The 11,301-nt window shown below is 42.5% G+C and overlaps 2 protein-coding genes across 2 annotated transcripts; one reads left to right on the plus strand and one right to left on the minus strand.

The window, feature by feature from the left end:
* Positions 1 to 686: 686 nt before the first annotated feature.
* On the minus strand, positions 687 to 2,691 carry gpr3 (G protein-coupled receptor 3). The gene is made up of 2 exons (XM_070547549.1): positions 2,555 to 2,691; positions 687 to 1,828 (listed from the first exon to the last, which is right to left on the minus strand). The coding sequence occupies exon 2, from the start codon at positions 1,804 to 1,806 to the stop codon at positions 817 to 819; it is 990 nt and encodes a 329-aa protein (XP_070403650.1). The 5' UTR covers positions 1,807 to 1,828; positions 2,555 to 2,691; the 3' UTR covers positions 687 to 816.
* Positions 2,692 to 6,456: 3,765 nt separating this feature from the next.
* On the plus strand, positions 6,457 to 8,815 carry cd164l2 (CD164 sialomucin-like 2). The gene is made up of 6 exons (XM_070547260.1): positions 6,457 to 6,588; positions 6,863 to 6,949; positions 7,539 to 7,631; positions 7,754 to 7,795; positions 7,959 to 8,115; positions 8,254 to 8,815. Exons 1-6 carry the CDS (start codon positions 6,510 to 6,512, stop codon positions 8,267 to 8,269), a joined length of 474 nt encoding a protein of 157 aa, XP_070403361.1. The 5' UTR covers positions 6,457 to 6,509; the 3' UTR covers positions 8,270 to 8,815.
* The last annotated feature ends 2,486 nt before the right edge of the window (positions 8,816 to 11,301 follow it).

Consider the following 11,301-nt stretch of genomic DNA (forward strand, 5'->3'; position numbering starts at 1 on the left):
TGATGGTTTTGGTTTATTTTATGTGTGAAACGTGATTGCTCCGAGCCTCGTCTATGACTCATCCTTTTCACACATCCTGCTGCCAGCTGCGTGGGGCAGTCTATAAAATAATCTGCCGTTTAATGATCACAGATCGTGAGGAACATCCGACTGTGTCCTCGCGTCTTTCAAGGTTTCAAGGAGCCCGTAATCTTGAATGCATCGACTGCTAGATCGCAGGTTCATGTCAGAGCGAGTTGAAAGGAGATAAATGCTTTAAAAGCTTTCCATACAAGAGAACAGTGCTCACATCATCCAGTAGAAAAAAAGCTCATTTATTATTCATCAGTATAAAATATTCATTTAAAAAAACAAAAGTTGTGCAACAACAAAAAAACGACATATGGTCGGTAGTTTTCAAAGTGCTATTATCAGCATGTGCAAAATATAATCCCACAGATCTACTTTGTGTTTCCCCCAAATATTCAAGTAAACCAGTCTGGGCTTTGGATCGCTTCATCTGCTCACGATTGGATCTGAGACCCAGGGCTTCCTCTCCTCCTAAAGTGCTGACGATTTTTAAATCCAACCATGTAGCGTCCCGTAGATCTTTTTTTTCTACTGGGCGTAATCCAGAGGAGCTACGGTCGACCGAGGCACGAAGGATTTATTTGTTTGTTTGTTTGTTGGACGGTACGTTTCGTCCCGGTGTGGCCGGCCGCCAGGACAGTTCAGTACATTCCGATTTTGGAGGACTTCATTGCTGAAGAATGCTGCTCGTGTGTTGGGAGTGTGTGTTTTGGCACATACGAGAGTCGGGCGTGGATGTGTGTGTGTCTACACGTCCACGGGGGGGTGGGTGTGTGGGGGTGAGGATCTGTGTGGGCAGCAGGCGTGCAGAAGCACCTTACGGATGTCTTTGTTTCTCAGGCTGTAGAGGAGGGGGTTGAGCAGGGAGCTGCCTGCGGCCGGCACCAAGGTGGCGTAGGTGTACAGGGGGGGGCTGGACGCATCTCCCAGCAGCCCCCAGAGGGAGAAGGGCATCCAGCAGCCCACGAACACGCTCAAGACCAGGATCAGCCGAGAGAAACCCCTTCCGCCGCCGTGTCTGCTTGCATATGGCTGGCTGGTGGGGAGGAAGTGCCTCTGAGTGGCAATGGCGTGCGCGTGTCGCCTCGCTACGCGGCAGATCCCGGCGTACAGTTGTAAGGTTACCATGACGACAACCAGGAAGCCACCACAGAGCAGTGAGAGATAAGTCCGGGTCAGAGGTCGTGCTACAGAACAAGAGTTCGGCTCCTCGAGGCAGTGCCAGCCCATCATAGGTCCTGCTCCGATGATGCTGGCGCCCAACCAGACTAGCAGGAGGAGGGAGGCAGCTCTGCGACGCGATTGGCTAGAGCCGTAGGTGAGGGCGTGGCTCAGAGACAGGTATCTGTCCAGGGCGACGCCCATCAGGCTACAGAGTGAGGCAGTCAGAGAGGTCACCAGCAGACCTGAGGTCAGCAGCTCCGACCAGGCGCTGGGCTCCACACAGAACTGGAACAGGAAGTGCAGGATCAGCGCCACGCCTGCCAGGAGATCAGCCAATCCCAGACTGGCGAGCAGCAAGAAGACCGGGGCCCGAAGGGCCGGCGTGGCCAGGATGGTAGTGACGACAACGGCGTTCTCTGTGGCGATGAGCGTTCCCGAAACACACAGAGCCACGCCCCAGATTGTCAGAGGTGGAAGTTTGGGTGGAGCTGAAGTGTCCTGGTGGTCCGGTGGGAAGAACGGATCCAGACCTGAGGACTCTTCCCAGCCCGTTTCTGAGATGTTGAGGATCATGGTTGGTCCACAGAAGTCAAACCTAAAGGAGAAGAATAAAAGAGAACAGTGACGAGTTGTCATCGGTGCTTTTATCCATTAGTCTGAATTCTTGGTTTGATGCTGCGGAGCTTTATGGAGTTTTATAATCCTGATGGAGCGTGTAGGCTCTAGAGCTCGTATCATACACATAATATAACTAGCATGTCAACTCTTAAAACTCTATGTGGGAACTGCATAAAAACATTCCTAAAAGCAACACTGATTTTAAAGACCACATTTTAATTGCTGCTGCTTGACGTGTCAGTGACGTCAAATTCTGAGGAAGTCGTGCTGACTGCTTTATCAGTATCATCCTAATCCAACATAATAATTACTAATCTCTTTCAATCTGGGCAACAAAGCCTTCTAAACCTGTGTATATCATTTAAAATGTGAGATTTTACTCAGGGTCAACATGTCCAACAGCTGCAATTATTTAAATCAAAAAAGCATGATTTTAGGATAAATCCGGTATAAAACCAGATCTACCAAATAAATCCGAATTATATTTGGTTATAAAAACGTTTAAACCCAAAAGGTACCGAGAGTCCTTTCATCCCCCTTCCTCTCTGAGGAGGAGGGGGTGTCCCCCCCTCCTCCTGGTAGAAGCCCTGTTGTATAACACACACGCAGGTTCTGCACCAGCTGGATGAGCTGGAAATCCAGAACAAGCCGAATTCCTGGGACAGGTTCCATTTTTATCCATGCAGAAGATTCTTTTGCTCACCTTCTCCACAAGACGTCCTGTCCTTCGCGGGTGGTCAGCAGCAAATCTCCGCTCTTCACTTATCGGATCCAGAGCCGCGGGTTCGGTGGAGACGTGGCTGGAGTTTAAAAAGGTCCGGTTCCGGTCCTCTGGTCCTCACCCAGCTGTGCGCTTTAACCCCCTTTCAGCTCCTCTCTTCGGTCTCACCGGAGCGCTCACGGAGGCAGAATGGATGCTCCTGCGCGGGACTCACCCACAAGATAGCCGCCTCTGACGTCACGGGCTGGGAGGTTTGACCAATCAGGGAGCGGTGTTTCGGATGCAGCGAGAACAGAAAGGAGGGGGGGTTGTGGAGTAATTTCATTCAGAAAAATGCGGCATCCCTGTCGCCCCGCCCACTGCGGCTCCCTCCAGCTCTTGTTTCTTGTAAATGACGAACAGATGACCCCCCTCACACACACACACACACACACACACACACACACACACACACACACACACACACACACTCACACTCACGCTCACACACACCTAAAAACCAGCACCAGTAAACGTCCCAGTAAGACCCACAGGTCCAGTAAGAGCGTTTGGTTACTGGCGCTGTCCGCGGTGCTGAAACGCACCAGGATGACTCACGGGAGGATAAACGCATCTGTAGGAAATAAGGGCGTCAAATACTGACTCTCAGATCAAAGAATCACAGCATTTTCATTCATAATTCTTTTTTTTCACAAACAAATGTGATCTTTTTACAAAATGTGACATTTTTAATGGGGAATTCGGAGAATTAAAACAAACATCCACTTAATTTAATCAAACATCTAAACTGGAAAAGTGCATAAAGATATGCGACATCTGAAAACATGTTAATGTTTGATATGAAATTAGGAGTATCTCTGCAAAAACACTGAAATGACTCAACCCAACATTACGTAACTAAACGAGCTTCACTGTAAAACAAGGAATTTGTTTTCACACTCTCAGAGTTCAGGGGGTCAAAAACAACCCAATCTGGATTATTTTGTAATAGCAGCAAACTGAGACAACCCTGGATTGTTGATCACAGCAGGGTTGGCTTTTCAGTTTAATCCAGCACGTAAATAATATTAGTTCAAATTATTTTTTCTGAAGCTTTAACAGCTAATTACTCTAATACGATTTGGGTGAAATGTTTTTTTTAATGTTTTCAATTTCTACATTTAACATGATAAAAAACAAGCTCGTTATTTTTTTCCAGAAAGATTTTAATTTACTATAATCATAATAAAAACTGAAATTAATTCACAATTTAGTATTTTATTCTCATTAGGTTCAGATGCGTGAACTTAAATACTAAAGTGGTAAAAGCTTTAAAAATATGTTAATGTTTGAATAAAACGATTAATTTTTATTATTCTCACATTAAAATGATTAATATTGTTTTATAATACCATTATCATTTAAGACCATATTGCCCAAAATAATTAAAAAGGCAAAAAAGGAGAGAATTTAATTCAATTTTGATTATTTCTTGGGAATAAAATAAATAATGAAATATTCGAGTTACAAAAAACAACCCAGTGGTTTTTAGTGTGTTTTTAACATGAAAACCTAAATCAGAAACAGGAAATAAAAGATTATAATGTTATCTTTTGTATTTTAAATGAACCCCATATTTGACCAAACTGCGTCTAAATAGAAATTCACTGAATTAATGAACTGATTCATCCTTAAATGATCAGAAACTGACTGAGCGGCTGAAGCTTTGATAATCAAACATTTGTTCGACAGCTGCAGGGGGGTTCGCGGCTTCCCCCTGTTGGACAGTGAGCGTGGGTGGTGCAGGATGGCTGCTGCATGTCTGCGTGGTTCCTGGTTGCATAGCAATGAGTTAACTCAGGGAATCTCGTCCTGCTCGAGCCTTATATGGTCATGCTTCCTGTGGCTAAATACCACTTACGCCACAAGGGAAGGTGTGAAGCTCAACAACCTTCAGAAATCTCCCCGGTGCTTGAATTCTTATATTTATAGCTAATTATGTTTTTGTAGAAGGTATTTTCATCACCTGCAACGTAAAAATCTGTTTTTTTCTAATTTAAATGAAGGGGAAATGACTCAATGAGGGGCTGATTGCAGGTTTTAGAGCAGCTTCTGGTCTCTGGCTGTGACTCAGAGCATCTATGACAGCATGAAGGTCGGGCTGTTTGCACCACGTGTTCTGATGCTTTTGCAGGTTTCTGCAAAGAGAAGGTTAACCACAGAGTTTCAGTCTAATTCAGCCTCTTATCCAGTTTTGTGTGAGGAAAGGCCAAATAATCAGTTTATTCTGAAGCGAGAAGATAAAAAGCTGCTTTAGTTGCACAAAACCTTTTCTTTTATGAGTGAAAACGGATCATATGCTGGTGTAAAAATCTCATTTTATATTACAGGAGTCCAATCTGATTAAATGAAAACAATTTAGTCATACAGTGGATCAAAGAGAATAACGTAAACACATTTATAAAGAGATCAAATCAAAACTGTCCTGAAGAAAAAGTCAGAATTCTGAGATTAAAATCAGGATTCTGAGATTAAAGTCAGGCTTCTGAGATTGAAGTCAGGCTTCTGAGATTAAAGTCAGGCTTCTGAGATTGAAGTCAGGATTCTGAGATTAAAGTCAGAATTCTGAGATTAAAATCAGGATTCTGAGATCAAAGTTAGAGTCTTGAGATTAAAGCCAGAGTTCTGAGATTAAAGTCAGAGTTTTGAGATTAAAGTCAGAGTTCCGAGATTAAAGTCAGAATTGTGAGATTAAGGCCAGGATTCTGAGATTAAAGTCAGAATTCTGAGATTAAAGTCAGATTTTAGAGATTATTGTCAGAGTTCTGAGATTAAAGCCAGGATTAAAGGCAGAATTCTGAGATTAAAGTCAGGATTCAGAAATTAAAGTCAGGATTCTGAGATTAAAGTCAGGATTCAGAGATTAAAGTCAGGATTCTGAGATTAAAGTCAGGATTCTGAGATTAAAGTCAGGATTCAGAGATTAAAGTCAGGATTCTGAGATTAAAGTCAGGATTCTGAGATTAATGTCAGAGAGTTTGTTTCCTTTTCAGTGGCCTTAATCCTCTTCTGTAAAATGTCTTTTACAGATTACAGGTAGGGATGCACATTTTACTTACAAAAATTATATTTGGAGTCATTTTTAGTTGAAGCACAAATGTGGTTTAAAAATATCGACTTCCTTAGCTTTATGTGATCATTTTCCTGCTAGCCAAGACTGAATACAGTTTTAAAACAAGAATACTTCGATTTTTTGTTGTGTTTCCTAATTTTAATCCAACTTCTTTGGTCAATCTTGTGTGTGTTTTTAATCACCTGTAGGAATAAATCTGAAGTTAAAAATCCTCTTTTTGAAGCATTAGTAGGTTAATTGTTAGATTATTTGAGGTTTAAAATAATGTGAAAATTCTGATGAGATTCCTGATAACTAAAAAAGCCAAATGTAGCCAGGAGGGTGAACGTAGATTTGTCCAATTCATCAGGAAAATATAATAAATTTGAATAATATTTAACTCATTTTACTTCTGGAGAGCTTTTGGCTGGAAAGGTGTGTGTAGAACTTTCAATTTGACCTTCTTAGACTTCACATTTTAGATGTTGAAATTTTCTTGACATGATCTTTTTTTTTTTTTTTCTTTTTCTTTTTTTTTGAGAAGTTTTGTATATTTTTTGCTTATTTAAGGCCTTGTGAGTGAATCCAGGTGCTTCTGCACGCTGACGTAAACAGGTCTATTCAGACCGGTGTGTGTTTCATGGAGGCTGAGGCGGGACACGCCGGTTGCCTGGGAACCAAGTTTGGTCTCGCTCAAGTTACACAGATCTTCAGCTCTTTCTCTCCCTGGGTCCTCGCTGGGAACCGGGTCTCCACCGGACTCTTCTGGATTCCCTCTTTGAGAACATTTCAGTTTCAGACCTTCTTTCACTGACTGCTGAACTGCGGTGCCGCGAGGCTGTCAGAATGCCACAGCTGGTGCTGAAGGTCCTCTGCTGCTCTTTGCTGCTTGTAGCGATGGTCCCATTCGTGCACTCACAGTCAGGTACTGATCTGCTGACGTCTTACTTTTGCTTTCCGGGAAAGTTTGAGTTTTTGTTTAGTAAATTTGCCTCTAGAAGTCCACGTTTCCTGATCGAGCTCTTCCTAGATTGTTCTCCAGGTTTGTTGTAGATATTTCTCTGAGATGAGAGAGTTTTTCCTTCTACACTGAAGTCAAAAGATAAAGCTCAGTTATAATAACGCATCAGCAGGGAGGGTTAGGCCTAGGGCTCTGACCGATGCCGCTGATTGAACGGCTGATTTCATCCCTCAAACAGATTGTTCTCAAGCCGAGTCATGTGACCTGTGCGTCGGCGTCTCCATGCTGAACCTGACAGGCTGCGTCTGGAGGCTTTGTCCAAGTGGTAACACACACACACACACACACACACACACACACACACACACGTTTGTTCTTCTATCTATATACGTGCTTTTTATTGACTCCCATTCATTTTTGTAACTGCATTCGTGCCTAATCTACACCCTGACCCTAAACAGTGTATTCCTAAACCTCTTCCCTCTAAACCTCACCCCCAAGCCTAAAGCAGGGGGTCCACCATATTAGCACCAGCATTTGGTCCTAATAAGGCCATCGGTCTTCAGAAGATTAGTGAATATGCCAGTTTTGGTACTAAGTAGGATAGTTAAACAAGTACACACACACACACACACACGCTCACACGCTCACACACACACACACACACACACACACACACACACACACACACACACACACACACACACACACACACACACACACACACACACACACACACACACACACACACACACACAGCTTGATAGTAATTCAATCACCGTGACTGCTGTAACATTAGCCTGCCTCATCTGTACACGATATCTGAATTATTTAGTATGTCAGGAGACACACACACACACACACACACACACACACACACACACACACACTGAAAAGTCTTCACTTTGTGTCAGGTAACGATACGGGGACGTGTGTGGCAGATCAGGGGGATGCTGCAGACAGTGGCATAAACTGCAGCTGGACTAGGGTCTCAGAGCTGTGCACAGGTATTAAAAAACACACACACACACACACACACGCACGCATGCACACACACACACACACACACACACACACACACACACACACGTGTTTCTGAGCCGCTTTAGTAACTCTGTCACATCTCCAGTTGTAGAGACGGATGCTGTTGGAGGAAGTGAAGGTGACTCAGGTAAATCAGATCGGCCGAGCTCCATCGCCGACCCCCTCCCATCATCTCCCACGTCAAACGTTTCCTGTTTTCTTGAAAAACAGAGAGAAATGTCCCACCGAGGCCGTTAGTCACTTTTGCAAAGCTGTCCTCCCACTTGACACCCCTCTCTGCCCTTCTCCAGGTGACGACAGCACCAAGCCGTCCCAGGATTTCTCCCAGGCCAAGTTCGACATGTCCAGCTTCATCGGCGGCATCATACTGGTGCTGAGCCTGCAGGCAGGCGGCTTCTTCGCCATGCGCTTCATGAAATCCAAAGAGCAGAGCAGCTACGACCCCATGTGAGTTTGTAGGCGTTAGAGAATCTGTCATGTCTGTATCAGCAGCCCCCGGTGGCAGGAATGAGTCACAGCCTTCAGCATCCCAGCTGTTCGGATGACCAACAGTCAGCGGATAAACACTTTGTTCTGTTTGCACAGAGAGCAGCCGCAGTGAGGACAGGATGTGTGAAGGACAATTGGACAGGATGGAGGACAGCAGCAGAGCAGTGACTCATCCACTAATGACAACAAGGAGTTTTATTTATTTATTTGTTTATTTCTGGTTTCTCCAGCCCATCGTTTTTTGGTTTGGTGCCCACGTGGGATGCCTCTAGAGTCACATTTGACCTAAAACTTCACATGTAATCACTTTATTATTATTATCAGATCCATCCTCTTTTTTTTTGCAGTTAGTCTTCATTAATCCTGACGCCCTCGGCTGTTTTGACAAAGCATTTGTGATCGACGACAACTTAAAAGTATGAATGTGTGTAGAAACAAGAAGCTGAGCCGTCTCAGCGCAGCTGGGGAGGTTGTTGCATAACCTCACACAGACTGTAGGTCAGACAAAGTCGTGACAAATATTTTGTTCCCAAAACAGATTTAGAAAATTAGCTGTTGAAGCGCTTTATTGTAACAGCTCATTATAAAAACGTATCGTTGTCATGTGTATTTGCTAATCTTTGTTGTGCCCAGTTGGAACCAAAACATTAAACATTTACACACCACAAGGTCTGTGAATGTTTATTCATTTATTGACTAATTAATTAATTAATTAATTAATTAATTAATTAATTAACTGAAATACGTAATATGGATAAATAAAAATTAATTAACATTAAACAAATCAATTAACTAATTAAGTAATTAAGTAATTAACTGAAAAAGAAATAAAAACTATGGATAAATACAAATTAATTAACATTACATAAATAAAAATTGATTAATTAATCATATATTTTCGTTTATTTATTTAATGTTAATTAATTTGTATTCATCCATAGTTTTATTACTTTTTTCAGTAAAAATCCCATTTACTTTATTTTGTATTTAATTAATTAATTAATTAATAATGCATAGAACTTATGTAGCACATTTTAGGACACTCAAAAGATGCCTCATGCACTCTCACATTCACACACTGCTAGTGATGGTAAGCTACTTTGTAGCCACAGCCGCCCTGACAGAGACAAAGCCGCCATTTGGCGCCGCCGACCCCTCTGACCACCACCAACACAGGCTAGTTGGGTTGAAGTGTCTTGCTCAAGGACACAGCAGCAGAATACCCCTGGCAGGAGCTGGAATCGAACCCATGACCCTCCGATCACAAGGCTACCCGCTCTACCACCTGAGTTACTGCTGCACCATTTAGTCATTTATTTATTTGATTATTAAATGTACCATAATTCAAATAGATTTTGCATATCATATTTATTATATAGTAATTTTGATCATAATCATTTTATCAGATAAATGATTTAGTTTTGTTTTATGTAAATGAATTGAAAGCTCATTTAAAAAATTCTTTTCCTTTTGTGTAATTTTTATTAAACACAGATACAATCTCCAATTTAGATTTATTTACACAACAATGTCTTCTAAAGTCATTAGAGGATGTTCACTTACAAACTAAACCAGGTAAAGAGAACCAAATGATGAAAGTCAGGTGTTAAAATGGGAAATAGTACGCAAAACTCACCTTTTGCATCCATTTATACTCCCCCTCTATGAACACTCCAAATGTGAAAAACATTCACCCACTCATTTCCTGTCAGTGTTCGGTTTTAGGAAGTATGTGCCTAAAACAAGATGTTTAAAAAGTCCCTGTTTGTGATGTCACAAACTGGAAACTTAGAATAGAGCCACTTCTCACATGCAAAAGAGAGCTGGTGATGGAGGAGCAGCGGCTCTGCTATGAGCCTCTCCCAGAAGTCTGAGCTTGTCAGCTTATAGCAGCCTGAGGGGGATGGGTGGGCGGGGCCAGCTCCAGCTTGTTTTGTGACAGAGCCCTGTGCCGACTCATTCTGGAAGGTACTAAAAGTGTCAAGAATAAAACAGCTGAAATATCTTAATGTAAGAGGGATTTAGTGTAAAGAACTTCATAAACATGTTTGGCATAAACTAAAGATCTATTATAACTTAAGAAAACAGTCATAAAATGTCTCCTTTAATTCACTCAGAAAAACACTTTGATGTTGACATCTGCCAGTAGGTTTTATCGGGAAATCTCAAACTAATTATTTTCCTTGGAACTAACTTGCATCATTACGAATTTATTGTTCAAGTTGTTTTGTGGTGTGAAGCTGAACAAGCCCAAACCATGGCACCACCACTGCCGTGTTTTAGAATGAGAACAAAGCTTTTTATGTTCATTCCAGTTTTTCCTTTTAGTGTTCTAAGCAAATTTCTTTTCATTGAAAAATCAGGCTTTTCAGCTGTCCAGATGATCCTTATACCACAAATGAACATTGTTTCTCACATGTTGTTTTATGATGGACAGCCAATCAACATCAGCCTTCATGAGAATCAGCTTTAGATTCTAGTCTGAGTGATTAAAACAAAACCTCCAGAGGGAAGCGCTCTAATCAGATGTCTGAACCAACTGAGCTGAGCTGAGCACCCTTCAAGACTGATGAGCTAACGGCTAGTCTGAGATCAGCCAAGACCCAAGAGGATTTTGTCTGGAAACAGTCCTCCCAAATGTAATGCATTTTTCAACAGAAGCTTCAAAATAACCTAAAACACTTTTAGCAGCTGATGGAGGTCAAAGTAAAAAGAGCAGAGGGAGTGATCAGCCAAAACCTCCAGATAAGTATCACGGTGTCATCAGAGAGAGCCAGGGGAGCTGTGCCAGGACTTAGAGGCCTGAATACACCCAAACAAAAAGAAGGTTCCCCTGACTGAGCAGGAAATGGCTGCGATCCAACTCTGTTGACAAAGGACGGGACAGAACATCGCCCCGTTTTCCCTCTCTCCTCACACAAGCAGGACTCTAAAGGAAAACCAGAGTTCATGTGCTACTGTTCTTCTGCCTTTGTGTGTGTGTATGTGTGTGTGTGCGCGCGTGCGCACACGCAAAGTGGTGTGTGTGTTTAACAGGTGTGGACACTCAAAAAGAATAAACCAACATCTTCACATCCGTGTGTGTGTGTGTGTGTGTGTGTGTGTGTGTGGGGGGGGGGGGGGGTGCTTCTCAAAACTGCACAA

The sequence above is a fragment of the Nothobranchius furzeri genome, chromosome 19 (assembly GCF_043380555.1).
Source record: "Nothobranchius furzeri strain GRZ-AD chromosome 19, NfurGRZ-RIMD1, whole genome shotgun sequence".
NCBI lineage: Eukaryota > Metazoa > Chordata > Actinopteri > Cyprinodontiformes > Nothobranchiidae > Nothobranchius > Nothobranchius furzeri.

Coding starts and splice junctions, on each gene's coding strand:
- gpr3 (XM_070547549.1), bottom strand. CDS start 1,806: ATGATCCTCAACATCTCAGAAACGGGCTGGGAAGAGTCCTCAGGTCTG.
- cd164l2 (XM_070547260.1), top strand. CDS start 6,510: ATGCCACAGCTGGTGCTGAAGGTCCTCTGCTGCTCTTTGCTGCTTGTA. Junction 6,589..6,862: donor ATTCGTGCACTCACAGTCAG/GTACTGATCTGC, acceptor TCCCTCAAACAG/ATTGTTCTCAAGCCGAGTCA. Junction 6,950..7,538: donor CTGGAGGCTTTGTCCAAGTG/GTAACACACACA, acceptor ACTTTGTGTCAG/GTAACGATACGGGGACGTGT.